This window comes from Danio rerio, chromosome 15, assembly GCF_049306965.1.
Source record: "Danio rerio strain Tuebingen ecotype United States chromosome 15, GRCz12tu, whole genome shotgun sequence".
Classification (NCBI taxonomy): domain Eukaryota; kingdom Metazoa; phylum Chordata; class Actinopteri; order Cypriniformes; family Danionidae; genus Danio; species Danio rerio.
This window is the reverse complement of record NC_133190.1, coordinates 4,357,501-4,384,437: the sequence shown is the minus strand read 5'-3', so window position 1 is coordinate 4,384,437 and position 26,937 is coordinate 4,357,501. Positions and strand designations below refer to the sequence as shown.

The 26,937-nt window shown below is 36.3% G+C and overlaps 1 protein-coding gene across 8 annotated transcripts in view; it reads left to right on the top strand.

The window, feature by feature from the left end:
* The window catches only part of ece2b (endothelin converting enzyme 2b), a 151,286-nt gene extending 125,197 nt beyond the window's left edge, over positions 1-26,089 (top strand). For 4 of the 8 annotated variants that reach the window (XM_017351042.4, XM_017351043.4, XM_017351044.4 and 1 more), the window contains 11 exons: positions 903-1,045; positions 1,309-1,423; positions 2,185-2,295; positions 4,206-4,391; positions 4,548-4,625; positions 9,084-9,187; positions 11,729-11,839; positions 11,921-11,988; positions 14,622-14,812; positions 17,631-17,726; positions 19,275-26,089. In XM_017351042.4, the coding sequence (XP_017206531.1) occupies positions 903-1,045; positions 1,309-1,423; positions 2,185-2,295; positions 4,206-4,391; positions 4,548-4,625; positions 9,084-9,187; positions 11,729-11,839; positions 11,921-11,988; positions 14,622-14,812; positions 17,631-17,726; positions 19,275-19,451 (1,380 nt within the window). In that variant the 3' untranslated portion in view covers positions 19,452-26,089. 8 annotated transcript variants of the gene reach the window in all.
* The last annotated feature ends 848 nt before the right edge of the window (positions 26,090-26,937 follow it).

The window sequence follows — 26,937 nt, the reverse complement described above, 5'->3', positions numbered from 1 at the left end:
ATGCATGTATATGCATTGTGTCATATCACTCAGCTCTTACTGTCATTTTTCCAGAGGGAAACAATTCCAATCAACTTCATAAAACTCATCTGTTAATGCAGAGGTTGATATTAATTACTGTCTAGGTTTTTTTAGATGTTAAAGATTAAAAATGCATTACTATTAGTGGGGAAGTGTAGTAGCGTAGTGTGACACTATTCTAGTTCATGACACAAACGTAAAGGTCAACAATGTCATAATCTGACACAGTAGATATTATCATAACAACTAATGTGTAGAAATACACATGTGAATTGCTGAATATTAGTTTAATGCGCATTTATGCATTGTGTCATATCGCTCATCCTTTACTGTCATTTTTTCCTGAGTGAAAAGATGCAAATAAACGTTATAGAACTCATCTGTCGTTGATGTTAATTTCTGCCTGTGTTTTCATTGACGTTAAAAGATTAAAAATGCATTGCTATTGGTGGGGAAGTAACGTAGTGTGTCATTTTTAATCTCTATGAGATCATTAATATGTACAACCAGGCTTTGTTTAATACTACAAGCAAGATCACAACAGTTATATTTTTTCCTCAATCTTTAAGTTATCTAAGCGTGTATTAATGTGTGTGGGACTCTTATTTTGAAATCAGAAGACTAAAAGGACCAGTTTTGTAAAGCAGGCAGCCATGCATTACCACATAGTATTTACAGCTCTTTAAAAAAGCAAAATGCAGGATATACGGATTAAAAATGTATTCATATTACTATTAGTGGGGAAGTAACTGTCTCACTAGTTTATGACGCATATGTGAAGGTAAAAAATGTCATGATCTGACACAGTAGTGATTATCATAACAACTATTGTGTCTTAAAATCCAGTATTGGACTAAAATGTATCACTTGTTTACTGGCAGGTCTTGGCTCCGGCTATTGAATGGTTGGATTATCTGAACTCAGTACTTTCACCGCTGGAGCTGAACGACACAGAACCGGTGGTGGTGTATGCTAAAGAGTACATGCAACAAGTTTCAGAGCTCATCAACAAGACCGACCACAGGTATGGCTGTCTCTGTGGTTAAAGCTAATCAGAGTTCAGAGAGAGAACGTCCCCTCGGAGAGCCGCTGTGTTTAGACTGTGTATCAGAACATTCAGTGCTAATAACAGCTCCTCGCTCTCTCTCTCTCTAGCTCACTGTAAGCATATTAATACAGCTCGGCTAACACTCCTTCCTTCACTCCCTGTATAAATAAATGATCACACATTCAGGAGTGGTCCCCTTTTTTAGATATGTGGATGGATTCTTTCTCTTTCTTCTCTAGTCTTCTGAATAATTACATGATCTGGAATCTGGTGCAGAAAGGAGCGTCCAGCCTTGATCAGCGCTTTGAAAATGCTCAGGATAAACTGCTGGAGAGCCTCTATGGCACCAAAAAGGTGCGTGTGTTTGGAGTGTATAAATATGGCTAGGAACTATACTCGCATTCTGGTGTAATAATCAAGGAATTTTGTTGCAGTACCACGGCTGAAGTACGCACAATGATATTACTCAGCACTTTTTCTTTGTTTTTTTAGCTGGGGACTATTTGCAGGTGCTGCGTAATATCATTGTGCCTACTTCAGCCATGGTACTGCAGCAGATATCCTTGATTATTGTGCTGGAGTGTGAATATAGTTTTACAAATCTACAGCAACTGCGTGATGCTATCATGTCAATATGGAGCAAAATCTCTGAGGAATATTTCCAGTACCTTGTTGGATCTATGCCACGAAGGATTAAGGCAGTTCTGAAGGCAAAAGGGGATCCACCCTGGTAATAGTAAGGTGTACCTAATAAAGTGGCCGATTCGTGTATACAGTATTGATGCTAAGCTAAAAGCAGCTGAACACCATCTGAATAGATTCAATAAAGGTAAAACTCAACTGTTTTACTCTAGGTGACTTGAGCCTATTTCAAAAAAAGTGAAGTAACCTATAATTTGACTACTATAATCTCGACATGTGTAGATTTAAGATTTGAAGTACATCATAACTGCTCATTCAGTACTATTAAATGACCTTCACTGTACATGTATATTATATTGACAGAATCATGTTGAAAATCTGGCAGTCCTTTTGTGCTTTTATGACTGCTCCTTTGAGGTTGCCAGATAAGCTCTCCCGTGTGTAATTTATCAATCTGTCTGTTTTACATTCAGTCTTGTACTCCGCGCTGGCAGACGTGCATTGGAAACACAGACGACACCCTCGGTTTTGCACTGGGAGCTCTTTTCGTCAAAGCCACCTTCGACAAACAGAGCAAAGAAATAGTGAGTTGCTTCATGTGTCGTATTACAGTTGAAGTCAAATGTATTAGCCCGTCTGTACTTATATTTGTACTTATCTAAATATTTCTCAAATGATGTGTAACAGAGCAAGGAATTTTTCTCAGTACTTCCTATAATATTGTTTTTTTTTTCTGGAAAAAAGTCTTATTTGTTTTATTTCGGCTAGAATAAAAACAGTTTAGAATTTTTAAACATTTTATGGTCAATATTATTAGCCCCCTTAAATTTTTTCTGATTGTCTACAGCAGGGGTGCCAGAGCCCGATACAGGCCCCATGAAAGCGTTTTCAAAGGACGAAAGTGAAGAGTTGGGGCAGGGGAGTTGTGGGGTTGTAGTTGTGGGTGGGGGAGATGGTTAAGTGATGGTTGAATAGAATGATTGGAAATAAAAGAGCGGGGTATCGCGGACGAAAGTGAAGAGTTGGAGCACGATGGTGTCATGTGAATAGTGGACAGGTGGAGGGTGGTGAGAGTTGTCTCGGACGAAAGTGAAAAAAGCAGGGGGTTGTTGTCGTAGATGAAAGTGAAAAGGGGGGAGTTGTTGGGGATAAAAGTGAAGGGCAGGGGGTGGACGAAAGTAAAGGGGGGGGTTGTTGCGGACGAAAGTGAAAAACGGGGGGGGGTGTCACGAACGGAAGTGAAAAGCAGGGGTGGTGTTGTTGCAAACGAAAATAAAAACGAGAGGGAGTGTTGCGGATGAAAGTGAAAAAGGAAAAGGAGGGGGGGGGGTTGTCCGGATAAAAGTGAAAAACGGGGGAGTGTTGCGGGCAAAAGTGAAATAGAAGGGGGTGTTTGTCACAGGCGAAAGTGAAAAGCAGGGTGGGGAGGTGTTGCGGACAAAAGTGAAAAGGTGGGGGTGGCGAAAATGTAAAGCAGGGGCGCTGTCGTGGACAAAAATGAAAAAGGATGGAGGGGGTTTGTCAGGTATGGAAGTGAAAAATGGGGAGGGAAGTGAAAGGGGGGACACGAAAACTGACAAAGGGGGGGTGTTGAGTTGAGGATGTTGCGGACAAAAGTCAAGGGGGGGGTGTTGCGGACAACAGTTGGGGGGTTGTCGTGGACAAAGTGAAAAGCGGGGGGAGTGTTGCGGAAGAAAGTGAAAAGCAGGAAAAAAGGATGTCGCGGACGGAAGGGAAGAGTGGAGGGGTGTTGTTGTTGATAAAAGTGAAAAGTGGGTGGGAAAAGGGGTGTCATTGTGGAAATTGAAGGGGAGGGCTTGTCGCGAAAGGGAAAAAGGGGGGTGTTGTTGGTGTCGCAGACAAAAATGAAGGGGGGGGGTCGCAGACGATTTGGTGAAAAGCAGGGAAAGGGATGTCGCGGATGGAAGGGAAGAGTGGAGGGGTGTTGTCGTTGATGATAGTGAAAAGCAGGTGGGAAAATGGGGTGTCATTGTGGAAATTGAAGGGGAGGGCTTGTCGCGAAAGGGAAAAAGGGGGGGTGTTGTTGGTGTCGCAGACAAAAATGAAGGGGGTGGTGGTGGACGAATTGAAGGGAGGGCTTGTCGAAGATAAAAGTAAAAAGGGGGTGTTTGGTGGGGGTGTTGCTGATGACAGTGGGGGGGGGGCAGTAGTTGTCGTGGACAAAACTGAAGTGTCATCATACAATGACTTGCCTATTTACCCTAACTTTCCTAGTTAATTAACCTAGTTAAGTCTTTACATTTCACATTAAGCTGAAAACTAGTATCTTGAAAAATATGGAGTACAATATACTGTCATCATGGCAAAGATAAAATAAATAAGTTATTAAAACTATAATGTTTTTAAACATCTTCTTTCCGTTTAGCGGAAATTAGGAAATAAATATACAGGGGGGCTAATACTTCTGAATTCAACTGTAAGATAAAAAAAAAAACATTTGCTGAATGTTGCACTGAAGATTTGTTTAATTTAGGACCTCAACGGTGGTGCGTTTTTGCCCTCATGTGGCCGTAATGTGAACTCCACAGTTCACAACCTCATGTTTTCTGTCATAACGCAGGCAGAGGGGATGATCAATGAAATCCGCACGGCTTTCAAAGGCGCGCTGGATGATTTGAAGTGGATGGATGAACAGACCCGACAAGCTGCCAAGGACAAGGTGAGAGAGAGAATGAGATTTGCAGCAGCATGACTGGATCACCAAAACTTATGGATTTGCCTGAGATTCAAGAAGGAGAAAAAAAAAACAGCTTAACTGTAAACACTTCGCATCGCTTGCCAAGAAATCAGGATAACGTGTCTTTTCTGGCTGTAGGCGGATGCCATCTATGACATGATCGGATTTCCAGACTTCATTCTGGACTCCAAAGAGCTGGATGATGTGTATGATGGGGTGAGTTAAGCCAAGAGCTTTGCTTTTAATCTTTAAATCTTGAAAAACTTTCTGCAGGTTTAACTTCATTTCAGCGTGTCTTGGATTTATTCATACACACTCAAAACTGTATCATTTTGCTGCTTGTTCAAACTATTTATTAATTTCTGAGATTTTTTTTGGGATAGCTTAATAGTTTTATGTTTGATCATCTTATATTTGTAAAAATGGTTAAGTTAACTTAATCGATTTGTGTTGGGACAACATGGAGGAATTGTGTGGAAGCAGATGTGCTTTTAAACACTGTAAAAATACATAATTCCTTCATGTTGTCCCAACACAAGTCAATTAAGTTAAAGGTGCTGAATCTAAGTTTTTGACTCTTTTAAAGCGTAACAATCCCATAATATGTTTGCAGATATTCCAGAAACATGCTAATGCCTAGTTCAGACTGCGTGATTTTAGCCCCGATTTTGGCTCGCCGACAGGTTTTGAGAAATCGCCGACAAATGCCTGAAATCACAGGCAAATCGCTGCTCGTGCACGTGAGTGACAATCACACAGTATGAACTGTCAAAGACGCGATCTGAGAGAATCACCGATGAGTCGCCGATGCCTGTGAGATATTTGGCGTGCTGAATATCTGGAGCTGTCGGCGATTCAAATCATGCCGTGTGAATTGAGTTTTGACTGAAAATAACATCAGCGATCGCCTACAGCCAATGAGAGATCGGCATTCACTTGTGTGTGCGTGTGTTTATACCAAGCGGCAACCTCCCGCTCTCCCTCAGGAAGCCAATACGGAAGTAACTAAAACTGCAATTCATCCGAAATTCCGCTAGTCCTGGCCGCTCCTGGCTCCAAAACAGAGCAAATTTCAATTGAGCCCACTGTTAGAATGGCCAACTTTACAGCAGAAAAAAAGGTGTTTACAGCCTGGTACAAAAAAAGATTTTGGTTAATACAGCTAATATTACCCTTCATGACAACTGTGAGGGGGGTGAATTTTTTTAAAACTCATCCGTTTCCTTTATATTAAGTTATATTAAGTTTGCATAATTATGGGCGTGGCCACTTGAGTGACAGTTAGGTCTCGCTGGTCGCCGTCACGTCACCTCTGCAGATTAGCGACTGAACTCGGCATATTTATCGTATTTCTATGTTGTTTTATGTGGCTTTACACAGTCAACTGCCTTTTGGACTTGTTTCCCACAATTATTAGATGGCATGGCATGCTGAGGGCACTTAATTGTGCTCACAAACCATTCACGTGGCCTCCGTTTCCCATGTGAGTAAAGTTATATACTTATATACCATCTCTATACATGTATTTGTTTTATTTAAGATCATTTATCGTTTATATTTGTACTTAGAGCAGTTATGCACTCCAGAATCTGACAAATTGATTAGCTGTAGGCTCTAGATCAGTCATCTGAAGCGCTGTCATACAGTGTTATGCTGGATTTCATCAATAGTCTTACATTAACTAACACAGACTATATCTGAAGTGTTTGTAAGTAATTCGCGTTTTCCTCCTGTTGAAAAACGTCATAAGAACAATGTTCAGTGGCTCAATGTATTACAGCAGTGTTTTTAAAAGTCTAAACACTTGATTGATATAGTGTACAACCAAGCACAAGTGGTCAGAATACAAACGAGTCACAGGTGATAAAGTATTAAGCGTTCTCTCAAAGTAAAGTGTATCTGAACCAGGTCCAAGCTAAATTCTAGCAGGTGTCAGTAGCTCCGCTCACTCTCCGCCTCTTTGCCCTTGTTTGGTATCCCGCCGTCGGTGTGATGACGCGTGACCAAAATGGCGACGGTTGGCCGCGCCTACTTGTGGCTTCTTTTGCGCTCTTCAGAAACCTATGGGTGACGTCACGGATACTACGTCCATACATTTTACAGTGTATGGTGTATACCTGCTGCAGGCCAGCGGGAGGCTGGAGGAGAAGTTAAAAGCGCTCATTTTCGGTTTATTTGGACCCACGAAATGGAGGAAAAACTAGTCGAGGTTTGACAAGGCTCAGGAGCAACTGTGTCTGTTTGACGTTTCATACAGAAAGAAAATAGTTTATTATGAATGTTGAGGAGAAATGGCTAATTCCCTTTAAACCCAGGTGAGCAAACATGTACATGTTAAAGGCTTCTTTCTCATTATGTAGTTAATAACAAAAGATATACGACGTGTTTTTGGCTGTGAGACGTCGTTTGGACGAAGTTGTCGGCGATTCTTCCTATAGTAAAGTCATGCAATGTGAAAGTCCCTGTCACCGATCCATATTGCAGTGTAAACAAAGCAGCGACGAAACGCTAGCCCAGATAGTCATGCAGTGTGAATACATCTGTGACACGACTACTTTGAAAATCATGCAGTCTGAACTCGGCATAAGTGATCATTCTTGTTTATCTGAACAACAATGCCGAAGTCAGATATTCGGCTTTGTAAATGTGTGTTACGTGCTAGAACGTCTGTCTTTGTTTTGGTTCCCTTTAACCCGTCCAGTGCCAGCTTAGCCAGCTTATTTCAGCACTCGGGTTGCCATGATGAAAAGCAGCCTATTCATTCATTCATTCAGTCAGTCAGGATGGCTATGAAAGTATGTGTCTGTGGCCAAAATGCAACCTCCGGTTGACAGTAGCTGCACATGGGGGTGATGCACACGGGGCTTCAGCGTCAACGCTCCCCATTCACTTTGAATGGGTGACGTCAGGCGTTGCTAGCTGCAGAAGTTGGGACTCGCTCAACTTTTCAAGCGCTGACGGAAGCATCAGCCAATCAGATTGCTGTATGCAATCTCACCAGCTAGACAGTGGCCTATTGCTGACTCAATTTCATTTTCTGACGCTGCTATGACGATCGCGTTAGCCCCAACTTCAGACACGCCTTCAGTCAAGCGTTGACGCTGAAGCCCTGTGTGAATAGGGCATCAGAGTTCAACATAAGGTGGTTAGTAGTTAGCAAATAATATAAACATTATGAATGTAAGTGAAGTTTTTCAAGCTAATTTCGAGAGGAGCACGTGATATAATTGAGTGCAGCTGGCCTCCCATCTATTCAGTTGTTTTGGCTTAAAGACATTTAAAATAAACTGTTCTTTGCATACAAGTAAAAATACTAAAACTACACACACTGCAGGAGCCAGAGGAAAATGCTCACTTTAGCAGACAAATTCCGAAGGCACTCAAAAGTTTCTGTATCCAAATTCTTCATAGAAATAACATCTATACGTCAAATGTACTTCTAAATTGATTATAAATTGTGTTTTATTTAATCTTTTTACTCTGTCATTGAATATGTGGGTGTCAGTTATGTTGTTATTTCAATTTATGTAATTATGATAGCAATTTAAAGTTTTTAATTACCAACGCAAATATTTAAAAATTTTTATATTATATTATATTATATTATATTATATTACATTACATTATATTATATTATATTATATTATATTATATTATATTATATTATATTATATTATATTATATTATATTATATTATATTCGTTTACATTATATTATATTATATTATATTATATTATATTTGTTTACATTATATTTTATTTTATTATATTATATTTTATTTTATATTATTATATTTTATTTTATTATATTATATTAAATTATATTATATTAAATTATATTTGTTTACATTATATTTTATTTTATTATATATTATAATATATTCTATTATATTATATTCGTTTACATTATACTTTATTATATTATATTATATTATATTATATTATATTATATTATATTATATTATATTATATTATATTATATTATATTATATTATGTTATATTTGTTTACATTATATTTTATTATATTATATTATATTTTATTTTATTATATTATATTAAATTATATTATATTATATGAAATTATATTTGTTTACATTATATTTTATTTTATATTATATTATATTATATTATATTGTTATATTTGTTTACATTATATTTTATTATATTATATTTTATTTTATTATATTAAATTAAATTATATTATATTATATGAAATTATATTTGTTTACATTATATTTTATTATATATTATATTATATTATATTATATTATATTATATTATATTATATTATATTATATTATATTACATTATATTATATTATATTATATTATATTCAATCATTAAAGGAATTTTTTTACATATAATGTGTACATTTTGTTATCATTTACTCATCCTCCATCCAGTTTCTTTCTACTGTTGAACACCAGGGAAGATATACTGAAGAATATTGGAAACCAGCAGCCATTGACTTCTATAGTACTTTTTGTTTCTAGTATGGATGCCAACTTCTGCTTTTTGGCCGTCAACATTCTTCAGAATATCTTATTTTGTGTTCGACAGAAGAAAGCAACTCATAAAAGAATGAGTAAATGAGTACGTCTCATTTCAGGGTGAACTATTCACTTAAAATAGTTTGTTTCATTGATACAATCCAACAATCTGTTTTTCTTTTAGTATGAGGTTACGGAGGACAACTTCTTCCAGAACATGATTAACTTCTATAACTTCTCAGCACGAGTGATGGCAGATCAGCTCCGCAAGCCACCAAACAGAGACCAGTGAGTTTAACAGTGTGTGTTAAGAGAGAAAACAAATCCATGCATGTTGTGTATGGTGCACTGAAAAAGTACTATAGTCTATTTTGGTGCATAATAGCTTGTCATCACCTTAAAATGACAACTTCATACCTCATCAACCCCTTAAAGGTGCTGCATGTAAGTTTTCGACTCTTCCAAAGCATAAACATCCTATATTATGTTTGCAGATTTTAGCTAAGTGATCATTCTTGTTTATCTAAAAAACAATGCTGAAGTCAGATATTCTGCTTTGAAAATGTGCATTTCGTGCTGGAACGACTGTCTTTGTTTTGGTCATTTAAACAGCTCAATGCATTAGGTGAGCAGATTACATTGTAATCCCGTGTCCCATCAACACATTATGTGAAGAGATTTGCAGTGCCGAGCAATTTGGCAAACCACGACAGAAATTTAAATACAGCCATTCAGAAGCACAGAACAGTGCACTCGCTGCACTCCAACAAAATGGTAAGGTTTATAATGGATTTTACACAGATTAAACAGCTTTAACATTATTGAATGTAGATGCTGAATCACTGATATGTGTTGGTTTGCACTGAGTCACAAATCTGAAGTTCAATTTCAAACGTTTTCAAGATCTGAAGTGAACAATCTGCTGCTGCTGCTTTCAGTAGTATTGCAATAAATGTCATGCAAAATGGCATTCAAACTCACATTATTAGCATTTAACACTGAATAAAGCACATGAGGTGTACCTGAGCTGATCAGTTTATCCTGTTGTTCAGCTGCAAGAAATAGAAGCCAATCCTAAATCTAAATTTGAGGTGTTGGTTAAAACAAAAGCTCCTATTAATATGGAAAATAGTCCTTCTATCGTGTGCCATCGCTTTTATTTTCAACACCACTTAAATCAGCCTTAAATTTAGGCTCGACAGTCAGGCACACTCCTGTTGATGTTGTCAGCTGTGCTTGCGAGTGTTTCGAACCAGGAGTGCAATACCTAGTTCAGCCACTGGGTGTCAAACTTACATACCGCACCTTTAAAGTCAGCAAAAATGAGTGGTTTCTGAGATGTTGATTTCAGTGTGTTGATCTACAGTTGAAGTCAGAATTATTAGCCCCCTTTTGATTTTGATTTTTCGATTTTTTTTTTTTTTTATATTTCCCAAATGTTGTTTAACAGAGCAAGGAAATTTTCACAGTATGTCTGATAATATTTTTTTCTTCTGGAGAAAGTCTTATTTGTTTTATTTGAGCTAGAATAAAATCAATTTTTAATTTTTTAAAAACCAATTTTGGGACAAAATTATTAGCCCCTTTAAGCTAATTTTATTTTCGATAGTCTAAACAAACCTTCGTTATAGAATAACTTGCCTTATTACCCTAACCTGCATAGTTAACATTTTTAACCTAAGCCTTTAAATGTCACTTGAAGCTGTATAGAAGTGTCTTGAAAAATATCTAGGCAAATATTATTTACTGTCATCATGGCAAAGATAAAATAAATCAGTTATTAGAAATAGGTTTTTAAAACTATTATGTTTAGAAATGTGCTGAAACAATCTTCCCTCCATTAAACAGAAATTGGGGAAAAAATAAACAGGGGCGCAAATAATTCAGGGGGCTAATAATTCTGACTTCAACTGTACTTTCAAACTGAAATTAAATATTTAGTTGTTGGCCGGGCTTTCATGTTGTGCATCATTCCCTCATAGAAAACTAAAGGTAAGAGCGGGTATATTAATATGCAGTTGCTATGAAAACCCTCAAGTTGACCCCAACAAATAAACCAGCACTCCAAACAAGGAAGCAAATGATCAAACTTTCATTGAGGATTGCCAAAACAAACACATTTTATTCAGTGGATTAACTTGCACTGATTAATTGTTAACTTAAAGAATAAAAAAGGGCGCTAGCAAAATTTTAGCTAAATTTCACACACACTTTAAAGGGGACCTATTATGCTGCTTTTTAAAAGATGTCAAATCAGTCTCTGATGTCCCTAGAATGTGTGTGTGTGTGACGTTTCAGCTTAAAATACCTCACACATAATGTTTTATAACCCTTTGAAACTGACCCTTTAAGGCTTTAATTCTAATGTGCCATTTTGGTGACTGTCGCTTTAAATTTAAATGAGATTGTGCTCTTTTCAAAAGAAAGCGGAGCTGTAAACACCTGTGTGCCAGCATAGTGCAACATTCAAACACAACACTAACGTCCTATGCTAATGAGGGAGAGATGGTCACTAGTGGGCGGGGCTTTCCCCCTCTGATGACATGTACAAATGGAGAATGTCAAAGTGTTTCTGCAGACTGTCTTTATCAAGTGTGATTATGAAAAAACAAAATTAACACATTTCTATCATTAGAAGCTGGATATAATTACAGACTGTTGCCACACAACTGTGTTTAAACCCCTTATAATGCATTTTGTTTGCCTGATAGGTCCCCTTTAATGGGTAAATAAGGTACAAAGTTGAGTATTGTTGCACTAAAGGTACCAGTTTTGCACATTTGTTTTCCTATAGTGTAAGATAATGTGTGATTTGTGATGTCTCTATAGATGGAGTATGACTCCACCGACAGTGAACGCTTACTACATGCCAACCAAGAACGGAATCGTCTTTCCCGCTGGCATCTTACAGGCCCCGTTCTACGCCCAGGATCACCCCAAGTGAGCGGATATGGCTGAAACTGTTAGCATGTTGCTAACTAGCTTTCTGCACAGATTGTAATGTTTTGATGTGTCTCACAGAGCTTTAAACTTTGGTGGGATTGGAGTGGTCATGGGACATGAGCTAACGCATGCGTTTGATGACCAAGGTTAGTACACTTCCGAGTTTTGTTTTGTCAAATCATTGACGTTTGGTGGTTGAACAAATTAAATAATAATGATAAATCTGTTGTGCTATCTGAGATTGGCCTTTAAAATAGTAATTCAGTGGTTAGCACTGTCGCCTCACAGCAAGAAGGTCGCTGGTTCGAGCCTCAGCTGTGTCAGTTGGCATTTCTGTGTGGAGTGTGCATGTTCTCCCCTTGTTTGCGTGGGTTTCCTCCGGGTGCTCCGCTTCACCCCACAGTTTAAACACTTGCGCTTTAGGGGAATTGAATAAACTAAACTGGCCCTAGTGTATGTGTGTGCATGTGAGAGTGTATGGGTGTTTCCCAGTACTGGGTTGCAGCTGGAAGGGCATCCGCTGTGTAAAACGTATGCTGGACAAGTTGGCGTTTCATTCCGCTGTGGCGACCCCTGATGAATAAAGAGACTTAGCCGAAGGAAAATGAACGAATGAATGAATTACACATAGAAGACGTTTAAATAAGAAAATGATCAAAACCCATTTTTGAAAATTTTGAAAGAAATGCTAATGGTCTAATCCGATTTAATTCATTATGCTAAGCTAAGCTAAAAGGGACCCTGCCAAATCAAGAAATCGGCTGAACTAGGACTGGGCTGAAAAATGCAATCTCGAATATTGAACGATAACGATATATATTTTAATATAAGTCGTTAATGCTTTCAGATTTAAAAGAGTACCCCAACAATCACTGAATCCACAAAAATTAGAGGGTCTGCTAAATGACATTTTTGTCTGATAAATTTTTGGTGGCTGAAAATTCAGTAGATCTCTAATATTAACACACTTTTAGATTCCCATTGTTGCACATTTCTGCTGTGTGACTGGCTTTTAGATCAATATGGAGTAAAAAAGTCCACGGGTCCGTTCTTCGTACGTGGATTACTCAGTTAGCTGGATTTAGATATTGACGATTTGACACGATCCAGGATCGTTTCGTTCCTCAAAGCTGATCCGAGAGTTGTTGTCATAGCAACAGTTCTGCTAGCTCAAACCTGATCGGAAGCAGGTATAATTTATTTAAACAGGATTAGATCGGCTCAGTTAGAGCAAAGATAATAGAGAAAGCATGTACTGAATTCTGATGTTTTCTTACAGTAGTAGTTATATACACTTGGGAAAATAGTAAATATTTTTAACTATATATATATATATAAAGTTATAGTTATAAATACAATAAATAAAGTTATATATTAATAAAACTTATGCAATCTGCACCCCTGAAATGAAAGTACAAAGACTGCCACCTGGTGGTGCAAAGAGAAAACTTATTGATATGAACTTTTTAGATCGCTTTAGTACAAATTGTGTATAATAGAAATGCACAATATGTGACTTTTTAAAAAAAGAAATAATACATTAATGCAGTCATAAACATGTTTTTGATGCTTCACAAAAGTTGCAGACCCCTTTACCAATATCAAAATGCTTTTGTAAACATCCAGTTATTCTTTACACCGATTAAAAAACGGCTACTATGAAAAAGAAAATCTTTTCTAAATGTACAACTCAATACATTAATGTGGATTGAAATACATGATGATACTCTTGACACATGAAGTGTAAAGCTGCTGCTCACAACAAATGTGGAAGGTTATTGCGTGTCTTATTTAACAACCCGTTTACTGCTAATTTGATGTAATTTTGCTCACATGGATAATTGAATAAGAATCAGATGATGTCATTACGCTGTTGTGCCGTCAGCCAATCGTTGCATTGCTGATCATGATTTCGAGGATCGATAGATCTGTCCTTTACAACACACGCAGCGATCTCAGATCAGTTTATCCAGACATTCTAATCTGATTCGCGAATTTGTTTAAAGAACCAAATTAGCCAGAGATCAGTTATCAAGATTAAAAGATCTTGGATCTGCCAAATCATCTTAGATCAATTAAGCAAGGTACGAAGAATGAACCCCAGAGCTTAATATTGTTATTGACATAAATTTTATCGCAATTTAATATAATGTTGTTTAACGGCCCAGCCCTAGGCTGAATGTATTCAAAAATGGTTCATGTAAACCATCTAACTCTAGAAGACTTGTTTAAGAAAATTGTTTACTATTTACAAAAGAGGGCGGAGCTACAAATCTCTATGTGTCAGCATAGTGGCAGATTTAAAAACAAGACAAATGGCTTATGCTAATGATGGTGAGATCATCACCCTCATATGTGGGGCTTTCCACTTTTGATGACACATACAAAGGGAGAATGACAAACATGGTGTTTCAACACTGTTTTTATTATTAAGTGTGATTATAAAAAATAAAACTTAATAAACAACTGTTTCAACACATTATAAAAAGGGATTTTTGCATAACAGGGTCCTCTTTACAGTAAAACAAAAATATATGAAGTATTACTTTACAAGTGTCCTTCTTTTTAACAAATCTCTGCAAAGCATGCTTGATGTTGGGTTAGGTTAACAAAACAAATCTATTTTCAAATCGAGAAACTGAACAGAAAACGAGCCATTTCTGCTCCCTAATGTCAGTGAAAATTGCCGTGCATTTTATCAGACTATTGTGCTTTGAGAGCTCGAAGAAAAGTCGATATTTCATTATATGACCCTTTAATGCTTAATTCTATTACGCAGGCCGAGAGTACGACAAAGATGGAAACCTGCGCTCGTGGTGGCAGAACTCCTCGGTGGAGGCCTTCAAGAACCGCACCGAGTGCATGGTCGATCAATACACACAGTACACCATCAACGGAGAGCACATTAATGGAAAACAGACGCTGGGAGAAAACATCGCAGACAATGGCGGCCTGAAAGCTGCCTATCATGTAGGTCACATTTCATTTTTTTTTTAAGCTGTTTTGTTGTCGTGGTGTATAAAAGAAGCCTGCTTTTTTTACACCTACACTTTAATGTTTCCTGTTTGAAGATGAAAAACTACAGCAAAAAGCCTCTTCAAAGCGAGCTGTTCTCAGTAACTCCCTCAAACGGCTCAATTATAGATCAGTTTTGTTGTTTTAAGGAACAAACACGTCACTATATCCCGAATTTAAATTATTTCTGCTTAAGTGGACAACGGCTGTTTGGAGTATATTAGTAGTGGATCATAGATTTAATATCCTGATATTGCAGGGCTTGACGTATACTTCCTTGATGACCAGCCCCTGTGGCTAGTAGTTTTCTAACATTACTTAGCTAGCATTTTCACTAGCCATATTTTTGATGGGAAAAATTATTTTAAATGCATAAAATTTGACTTTGGCCTGCTAAAATTACTTGATTTAGATCTACTCCTGCCCTCTATTCATTTTTAGTTGAGATTACGTCAAACATTAAATAAAAGATGTACATTTAACTTCACTTCATGGGACCTTTAAGGCTTTTAAACCAAGTGGTTGCCTAGTAACACAAAAAGCACAGTGCACTGCTCTTTACTAATTTCAACAAAAGGCAATGTAAGATCATATTGTGATCATATTCATGGAGGTAATCACAGGAAAACAACTTTTAAAGGGGTAGTAGGTGATCTGCCTACATACCTACACGCTTTGTCCTAAGGCAAATACTGTATGCTTAGTGGTTTGCCGGTAGCATGCAGGAATTACACTTATTACTAAGCCATCCCTGCTGAAAAAGCCAGCTTAAACCAGCCTAGGCTGGTTGGCTGGTTTTAGCTGGTTGACCAGCCTGGTTTTAGAGGGGTTTTGGCCATTTCCAGGCTGGTTTCCAGCCATTTCCAGCCTGGTTTTAACAGGTCTGGCTGGAAAATGACCAGCTAAATCCAGCTAAAACTAAACCAGTGAAACCAGGCGGGTCAAGCTGGTTTTGGCTGAGCTCCCATCCTGGCTAGGCTGGTCAAGCTGGTTTTAGCTGTTCATCTCCCAGCCTGACCAGCTAAGACCAGGCTGAAAATGGCTGGAAACCAGCCTGGAAGTGGCCTAAACCCCTCTAAAACCAGCCTGGTCGACCAGCTAAAACCAGCCAACCAGTCTAAGCTGGTTTAAGCTGTTTTTTTCAGTAGGGATACTTACAGTACATGCTATTTCATACAGAATATTGAAAGGAGCACAGTAAACAATATAGGGAGCGCATCACAGGTTGTCAGTGTTAAAAAATAAACCATTGTGATTATAAAACCAACTTCACCTCAGTAAAGCAGGCTAGATGGAATAGTGCTATTTACTGATGTTTTGTTGTTAAACTAAATAAAAATCTACATCATCGATGCTGTAAAAGGAACATTATGAAACTACTGAAAATAGTTGCATCACCCTGCTGAAAAAAACAGCTTAAACCAGCCTAGGCTGGTTTTAGCTGGTCGACCAGCCTGGTTTTAGAGGGGTTTTGGCCATTTCTAGGCTGGTTTCCAGCCATTTCCAGCCTGGTCTTAGCTGGTTAGGCTGGGAGATGACCAGCTAAAACCAGCTTGACCAGTTTAGCCTGGGAGCCCAGCCAAAACCAGCTATGTCCAGCTTAAACCAGGCTGGTCAAGCTGGTTTTAGCTGGATTTAGCTGGTCATTTTCCAGCCTGACCAGCTAAGACCAGGCTGGAAATGGCCAAAACCCCTCTAAAACCAGCCTGGTCAACCAGCTAAAACCAGCCAACCAGCCTAGGCTGGTTTAAGCTGGATTTTTCAGCAGGGCAATCTTTCGCCTGAAGATTTCAGTGACTGAACAACACTTTTGTGCATATGACCCATTCGTAAAACAACACAATCTACATCAGCTTTGCGTGACTAAATTAGTTTTAAAACAGAACATTACCTGTCTAAAAGAAATACTTCAGCCATGGTGTCGTCCTTCCTCCAGCGTGCAAAACTAACTCCAATATTTAATCAGGGTTTTAAAAAGTTTTGATTCAGCATTTGTTTATACCGCTGTCACTCGTGTCCATGTGAACGGCAACCATGCCCAGTTGTAGTAAAAACTAGTCTCATCAAAACAGGGCTATTCCAACAGCTGGTAAACAAACATCCACATTTTCTTCACCGCTAAATGCTAAAATTGCTAATTAGCTCTATGCTAAGTTGAGGTTTCTAAATGATGAATGTTTTATGACAAACACAGTAGTATTGTGGATAGCACACTGTATTTTGGATAACACACGTTTGGTAAAGGGGTTTAAGGTGTAGTAACCCCAAAAATCAACAATTCTGTACTGTATGCTTCAAGTGTTTTCTTCGAATGGAAGGGACTACAGTTAGCAAAAATTCATGACTATTTATGAATCAAGACCTCATGGCATTAACATCATTATGAATCTAGATTCTTGTTTGTAGTAAAAATCCTTATTAATGCCGTTTTTTTAACATTTGTGTGTCTCCTTGCTCGGTTTTGCACGCATCTCGCTGCTGTATTCAGAGAAAACTCTCACAGCTCTTTTTTTGTAATGTGGTCCTGAAAGATCTTAGTTTGAAGGGCTATATGTCCCTTCCCCTTATGTATCCAAACTAAGAGGTAGAACTGGGATTTGACCTTAAGCTCTATTTTACTGTGGCCCTTCAGATATAAACAGCCCTGAGGTAGAAGATTCTGAGATGATTCTGTGGCTCCCTCTTCTGGAGATGGATATAATCAAGTGTCTTCTTAGCTGAATGGGATGTTAATAAAGACAGACGAGTGACTTTGAGATGTTTGTTTGGACAGGCGTACAGGTCCTGGGTGCAGAAGAATGGGGAAGAGAAGAGACTCCCAGCTGTCAATCTGACAAACGACCAGCTCTTCTTTGTGGGTTTTGCACAGGTATGAAAAAATGCATGACAACGTCTTCGAAAATAGTATTGTGTTGAGAACCGAATAGTTTTACTAACTCATTTCTAATAACTGATTTATTTTATCTTTGCCATGATGACAGTAAATAATATTTGTCTAGATATTTTTCAAGACACTGTTATACAGCTTAAAGTGACATTTAAAAGGTTAACTAGGTTAATTAGGTTAACTAGGCAGGTTAGGGTAATTAGGCAAGTCGTTGTATAATGATGTTTTTTTCTGTATCAAAAAAAATATATATATAGCTTAAAGGGGCTAATAATTTTGACCTTTAAATGGTTTTAAAAAAATTTAAATTGCTGTTATTCTAGCCAAAATAAAACAAACAAAACTTTCTCCAGAATAAAAAAAAAAAAAAATCATATGGAAATATTTAAAAAGTAAAAAAAAAAAAAATTAAAGGGGGGCTAATAATTCTGACTTCAACTGTGTGTGTGTGTGTGTGTGTGTGTGTGTGTGTGTGTGTGTGTATGTATGTATGTATGTATATATATATATATATATATATATATATATATATATATATATATATATATATATATTTTTTTTTTTTTTTTACTTGTAATTCATTGCTGACAATACAACAGCACATTATTTATTCGTGATTTTTATTGTTTTTATTATTATTATTATTATTATTATTATTTTTTTTTTTTTTTTTTTTTTTTTTTTTTTCAAATTAAACACATATTCCAATTTTGGTTCCTGCAACTCATTTAAAGAAAAGTTAGAACAGTAAAGCATTTACCACTTTATAATGTTGTCATTCCTTTTCACAACACTTAAAAGACGTGTAGGGACTGAAGACACCAAGTGATGAAGTGTTTCAGATGTCATTTTATCATATTCTTCCTGCAAACAAGTCTTAAGGTGGGCAACAGTACAAGGGTATTCGTTGTCGCATTTTGCGCATCAAAATGTGCCACACATTCTCTATTGGAGGCAGGTCGGGACTGCAGGCAGGCCAGTCATGTACCTGTATCCTCTTCCTTCGCAGCCAGGACTTTGTAATGTGTGCTGAATGTGGTTTTGCATTGTCTTGTTTAAATATGCATGGGTGTCCCTGGAGTAGAGGGCAGCATATTGTGCTCCAAAATCTCTAGGTACTTTTCAGCACTAATGGTGCCATCGCAGAAGTGTAAGTTAGTTTTTTTCCAAGGGCACTGGCACAACCCCATACCATGACAGACCCTGGCTTTTGGTTGCTGGTAACACACAACGTCCATTTCTCCCTTTCCACTGTGTGATGGTTCATCCCAAATGTCTCCAAGCCCAAATAAGTCAATGGCGCTTCTGGACACTGTTAACATAGGGCTTTCTTTTGGCACAGTATAGTTTTAACTGGCATTTGTGGATGTAAATACGTATTGTGGTACTTATCAAAGGTTTGCCAAAGTAGTCCTGAGCCCATCCCCAGTACATTCACGATATACCATAATAAACAATAAAATGTGAGTTCTGGTTGTGAAAACATGTTCTCCATCATACTCTTCTTCTTCTTCTCCTCCTTGTCTTTAGGTGTGGTGCTCTGTCCGGACGCCAGAAAGCGCTCACGAGGGCCTGATGACGGATCCTCACAGTCCGCCCAAATACCGCGTGATCGGCACCCTGTCTAACTCACCCGAGTTCGCCGAGCACTTCCAATGTCCGCTGGGCTCCTCCATGAACTCAGGCCACCGCTGCGAGGTTTGGTAGGATTAATCCCAAAAAAACCACAGCGGCTCGCTTGCGCAGACCAGCCCGGCCAAAACAATCAAAACACAGAACGGACCGTCCGTTGTGGCTCTTTCTCAAGCACTGTTTTTTTATTTATGTGCTTCAAAAAGTGAATTGAGGAGGAAGCAGCGAGCTTGATGTTCTCCAGTATCAAATTTTTCCTTTCTGTCGCTTTATTTATTTGTTCGTTGAACTTCGAGGCCTGTTTCTGTGCTCATACTCCTATCATTTACAGCCAGAGTCTTCTGAATGAGCTCTGTGACCTCACAGGAAACCCTCTGCGGCTTCACAGGAAGCTTCACGATGACCTCATGGGAAGGAAGAAGCTTTCCAGGATTAAAGCCTTTTTTATTTCCCCCCTGAAGGCAATTTTTTGGTTGAAATGCTGTTAAATGACAGGAAGAGCCACCGTTTGATCATCACACGCTTCCTGTATTATGGTTCGATCTCGACAAAGTTGAAATGAAAGTGTTCATTTTAAACTGCTGGGTTTTTTCTTTTTGCCAAAGAACGTTTCGTTTGGAGCTTCGCCCTTCAGTAATTCATTCCTGTGTGTGTTTTGCTAAAGAAATTTGCTTGTGTGTGTGTGTGTGAACGCTGTGTTTCTGTGTCTGTAAAAGGGACGTCTTCACGTTGCGCTGAACTTCGTCGAGTCTGCTGAAACGCTGATTAGCATGATGCTAATGATGTTTTGTTGAGAAAGCCACGCAAAAGAGTGAATCTCAGCAGAGTTTCCATCACATCTCGCACCCAAAATAGTAGATTATTATGATTTTACCACCAGGATAGTTTTTCCATGTAATTTTTAGACGGTTTAATACATTATTTCAGCTAATCTATACATTTTTATTTGGTAACTGTATATAAATTACAGCAAACATCAACAAAATGTAATGTAATAAATCTTAAATTATGTATTACATAAACTTCTGTTCAAAAGATTGGGCTCAGAATTGTAAAAAAAAAACTTTTTTTATTTAATAATTAGGCAAAGTTCGTTAAAAGTCATTAAAAATTACTTAAAAGTCATACACTTCCTGACAAAAGTCTTGTCGTCCATCCCAGTTGCAAGAGATAATCTGTTGAACTGTATCCCAATCATAACATATACAGCAAAAGACCTGTCTGATCCCGCATGGACCCAGGATTCTCATGGAAATCAGTCAAGTTCGGTATAGAAAAATTCATGGTTTCGGGTAAAATTCAGTATGGGGGCGTACAAGAGATCTGCAGAGTGGATGGCAACATCAACAGCCTTCAAGATCAAAACATTTTTGCTGCCTATTACATTACAAACCAGGATTGGCCAGCCCAGTTATCTGATATGAACATTATTGAGCATGTCTGGGGTAAGATGAATCCAAAGAATCTTGATGAACTCTGGGAGTGCTGCAAGAATGCTTTCTTTGCCATTTCAGATGACTTTATTAATAAGTGATTTGAGTCGTTGCAGAGATGTATGGATGCAGTCCTCCAAGCTCATGATACAATATTCATTCTTTCTCCACTGCACCATGACTTTATATTCTATACTGGACATTATTTTTGTGAAGTGACAAGACTTATGTCTTAGCAAAGTCAGACCTTACTGTCCTAATTTGATAATTAATCAAGACATGATTATATTTTATTTAGGTAAAATAAAGCATAATCTAGAGCCCTTTGCCTTTCATATAAGACACTTCTGATACAAAATGATCAACTAGAAGTCAACTTATTATTTGTTTTTCCTAAAACTTAGATAGGCGACAAGACTGTTGTCAGGTAGTGTGTGTTTTCTATACATTATTTTGAAATATGAGAAATTCTTGATGTGTTTTTAGAGATTCACTCCAAAGCTTTTTCCGTCATCGTCTGTTAAGCATCCCAGCATGCCTAGAAGTGTTTCAGGGTGTTGCGTCATTGTCTGAAAAAAGCAATTCAATTACTCAGCCTGTGTGATTCCCATCTCCAGCATTTCAGCTGCTGTAAATCCAGCCCGCAACTACATAATAGTCTGAACGTTTGTCCTGTGTGCTGTTGTGGAGTGTCCATTGGCCAGTTTTGCTTTGGAGTCTGGTTTCTTCTTTCCTGAAGCAGGCCGGATTAGATTTTTTAAAATCATTCGATGTATTCTGAATGCTGCTGACTTCTCTTGTTGTTGTTTTTTTTATTTGTATATTTTTTAATCCACAGTTGAATTGCACCATTTTTAAGTTTTAAGTCTTATTCGGATGGGACAAGTTTTCCAAATAACGTTTTTTATGGAATATAAATGTTATGTGCAATTTTAAAAACGTAAAAGAAAATCGAATGTAATCATAATTTTACGAGGGTACAACTCCAAAATCTGCATTTAGAACAGACGAAGACATGACATTTTTGTTGTCTGTTTGTGTACAACTTATGGTCGGTGTTTATGTACTTTATAAACAGGAAATGCAGTTTCGCCACAAATACGAAGTCTTGACTATAAATATGAATCAGAGAGCGACAACCCACTATCCAAAATACATTCTGTTTTCTTTTACATTTTTAGAATTACAGATGCATGGATTCGTTTTATCGTTTTACGCATTTCGTTTTTATCGTTACATACAAGAAATGCAGTTTCATTCGAACACAAGGTCTTGACTATGAGTGCGAATCAAAGAGCAACACTCCACTGTCAAAATTGTCAATGTTGTAAAATTATGATTATGTTCTGCTTTGTTTTACGTGAAATGAATCAATGATATACAATAAAATGAAATACACAAAATGTAGTTTCATCAGGACACAAAGTCTTAACTATGACTACGAATCAAAGAGCGACACTCCACTGTCAAATTACATCATCGCTGTAAAATTACAATTACGTTCCTTTTTTTTTACGTTAAATTAATCTATGAAAATTAATAAATTGAAATACACAAAATGCGTTTTTATCTTGAACACGAAGACTTGACTATGAGTATGAATCAAAGAGAGACACTCCGCTGTCAAAGTTATATCACTGCTGTAAAATTACAATCACATAACTTTTTTTTGCTTAAAACGAATACGTGAAAAATGATCAAACAAATTGCAGTTTCATCTCGAACATGAATTCTTGACTTTAAAGACAAATCAATGAGCGACACTCCACTTTCAAAATTATGTCACCACTGCAAAATTACGATTACCCACCGTTTTTTTTAAATGTTTCTATTATTTTGTGCATTTGTTTTATCATTACATACATGAAATGCAGTTTCATCACTAACACAGTCTTGACTATGAGAACGAATCAAAGAGCATTACTCCATTGTCAACGTGAAGTCACAGCTGTAAAATTACGATTACATACTGTTTTCTTTTGCGTAAAATGAATCCATGAAACACAATGAAATAAAATAAAATGCAGTTTCATCATGAACACGAAGTCTTGACTATAAGAACGAATCAAAGAGCAACATTTCACAGTCAAAACTGTCACCGCTGTAAAATTACGATTACATCCCTTTTTCTTTTGTGTAAAACGAATCCATGAAAAATTATGAAAAAATACGAAATCCAGTTTCATAATGAACACAAAGTTTTGACTATAATATAAATTAATGAGCAACACTTCACTGTCAAAATTATGTCATCACTGTAAAATTACGATTACTTACAGTTTTCGTTTACGTATTTAGAATTACACATGCATGGATTTGTTTTATCGTTTTATTAATTCGTTGTATCGTTATATACATGAAATGCAGTTTCATCATTAATACAAAGTCTTGACTATGAGAACGAATCAAAGAGCAATTCTCCACTGTTAACAATGTCACAGCTGTAAAATAACGATTAAACACTGTTTTCTTTTGCGTAAAACAAATCCATGAAACACTATGAAATAATCAAAATGCAGTTTCATCAAGAACATGAAGTCTTTACCATGAGAACGAATCAAAGAGCGACACTCCACAGTCAAAACTCTGTCACCGTTGTAAAATTACGATTACATACCGTTTTCCTTTGTGTAAAACGAATCCATAAAAACGAAATAAAATACACAAAATGCAGTTTCATTATGAACACGAAGTCTTGCCTATAAGAACGAACCAAAGAGCATCACTCCACTGTCAAAATTGTCACCGCTGTAAAATTACGATTACATACCGTTTTCTTCTGTGTAAAACGAATGCATAAAAAAACGATGAAATAAAATACACGCATTGCAGTTTGATCACAAACACAAAAATTTTGACTATAAATACAAATCAAAGAGCGACACTTCACTGTCAAAATTGTCACCAGTGTAGAATTACAATTACATACCGTTTTCTTTAACGTTTTTAGAATTACACATGCATGGATTTGATTTATGCATGAAATGTTTATAGAAGTTATTCCATATTCCATGTTTTGAGTTACAATTCTTTTCATTCTACAAAATAATTATGTTAATGGATTCAGACAACACTACAAAGATTTGTGCCTTTATAGGTGTTTTGTCTTTGTTTAACATGCAGGCATTAAACAAGACAAAGTTTTACAGGATACATAAAAGTACATTTCAGCAATATAATTGGAAAAACTGAAATTTGTGAAATTTTGATTTTAATTGAGTATATTTACTTTAAATGTAATGTAAAGTAAAACATCCTAACCTGTTTACTTTTTAAACAATTTACAAAAGTTTTTATATAAACATAATTTACATTTAACAAAATTTTAATGTGCTGGTTTTATAGCGTGTTGTATAATTAAAATACAAATATACCAATAAATACATTTTCATGTTACGTAATTCACTGCAGAAATGAAAGAATGCTTACATGATAATAAAAAAATGTAATAAAAAATGAAATCAACAAGAAGAGCCAAATCAGCAAGAGCCAAATTACATAAATATTAGAGTTGCCAATCGTAACAATTTATGGGATTTGACTTTTCTTGTTGATTTAATTTTTTATTTCTTTACATGGTAGCAAAACACATCTGCATCACACATGCACATCCATTATTGGTGTGCAGGAGCCAAAATGAGATTGTATGTTAGTTCACATTAATTAAAAGAAAACATGTTTTGGAAAATAATAATTCACCAATCACAGATTTTCGCATTCATAAGAAATTAGATTACTCATATCATTACTGAGTTTTTTTTTTTAAAAAGTAGATTGATTTGCTCTGGAATTGTTAGTTTTCGTGTGAAGAAAAATACAGAAATGGCAGGGTCGTACAGGATTAAAATCACAATGTGCATCTGTGAAACTGAAATTTCTCTGACGTCCCCCAGGGAAACTAGTCCCATCCCAATAGGGCTTTATTCCCACAACTTGTAAACAAACATTCACACTTTCTACACAGCTAAAGGCTAATAGTGCTAATTAGCTCTATGCTAAGATGAGATTTCTGAATGATGAATGTTTTACTGCCCTGAAATCCAACGATTTATTATTGTCGACAAACACTGTAGTATGTGGATAACCAACACAATCTCACGGCAATTCGTAACTTTTTGATTTAGTGGCTAATTCGTATGAATTACTGCGATCTAATTCGTACAATTTAGTAGGATTTGCTTATCACCCAATGACGGTTGGGGTTAGGGGTGTGGTTAAGTGCCACGCCTCCTTTTTAAAAATTGTACATTTTAGTACGACCAAACTTGTACGAATTGGCTACTAAAGTGTCAAAACGTAAAATACTTACGTTTTCTCTTAAGACCAGGCTGGGATAACACACGTTTAGTAAAGGTGTTTAAGGAATAGAACCCCAAAAATCAACACTTCTGTACTGTACTGCTTTGCAGTGTGTTTTTTGAAATGGAAAACAGCAGAATGGATATTTGTGTTGAATATCTTGTTTTGAAAAAGTCATGTGCTGGATGGAAGCTTATTTCTGTCACAGAACATAAATATTAAGATTATGATAATTACAACTTTTTTCTTCCATATTCACGTGTCTGAGAATTTCTGCTACCAAAAACGAAAAGCCTAATAAAAATGTTACGTTTTTTTAAAGAATTGTGTTTTATCGTACAGTTTTTATTTTTATTTATTTTTTTGCTATTGACAATTTTGTTTCATTATTGTGACATTTTATGTAAAAAAAATTGTGAATTTACGACTCAGTAGTTGTGAGTTTAATTAATAATTGCGAGTAACTGCAAGTAAACTTATTCCGACTTTAAGCATTTCAAGTTTTTCTCTTGTTTTTTTTTCTTCTTGATTGTATGCGATTGTGGGTTTATATTTCCCAATTCCAAATTTCTTCTCAAAATTTCATCTTATTTGAAATAAATATTTCACAATTCTAGTAATTACAACTCAATTTTAACAAATTTTTTTGTTAGTTTCTTTCAGCTGTTGCAAGTTTTTATCTCACAATTACAATTTTACATGTTTGAATTAGAAGTAATCAACTCTGAGGTTTCTTTTTAAAAGGATTTTGAATTAAATCAATTTATTTTCCTTTTAATTGAATCTCAGAATCTTTCGATATTTATTATTTTGCTTTGTGATGGAAATAAGCTTCTATGGTTTCATTTTTGTGTATTTTTATGGTATATTATTCATGTAAATGTTTTTCTTCATGTTGTCCATCTCTTTGAATCTGTGTCGATTTAGTTTTTTCGAGTTTTAATCTTAAATTACATATGTACATCTGACTGAACGCCGCGTGGCTTCTGGTTTGTATATTTATCAAACACCGTGAATATTTTTTATTTGTGACGTTACAGTTAATGGGCAACGACAGGATTTGAGAGGCAGATGTCAGTCTGATGAGGCATTTGGTTTTGGCCTTAATTATTAACTGTAGACTTCTAGAAAGAATATGTACATAAATAGACATAAATATATTTCAATTTAAAAGAAGAAAAAAATGGAAACTTGAAATGTTTCAAAGCCTTTAAATAGCCAGTAAATGCCATTTAAATGTGTTGTATTCTTGCTTTTTTTCTGATTTCTGTCTCAAACACCAAAATGCCAATCCAGAATTTTTCATCTTTTCTTTTTTGAGACGTGAATGAAGTTTTGAATGAGCTTACTGTTTCTGCTGGATAAGAGAAATTTATTGATTTCTTCTTTTTTTTTGTCTTAAAAAAAAGGAGGAATCTATTAAATTCTGACTATTTCAGACGTTCAAAGAAGTTTATATGCTGTAAAAAAACATCAATATGAATTAGTGATTTTACAGGTTTTCCAGTTTATTTATGGTTATGAATTGCTTTAGAGGAACTCAATCGACTTAAGATGTTGAAAATTCAACTCACATTTACACAAATTTTGATCTTAATTGATATTTTAGTAGTTTGCAACAAAAAAAAGTGTAGGAAATAATATACACTGCAAAATGGCTGTGACTTCAAGGGTTTAAAAAATTGTAAAAATGCTAAATCTATAATCTGGTTAACAGTAAGTTTCCTTAATATATACAGTAAATAACCGTAAATTGACTTTCCCAGAATTCCCTGCATGAAACCCTGGCTATCTCAATAGTTATGTACATTAGAGTTTAATGTTACATA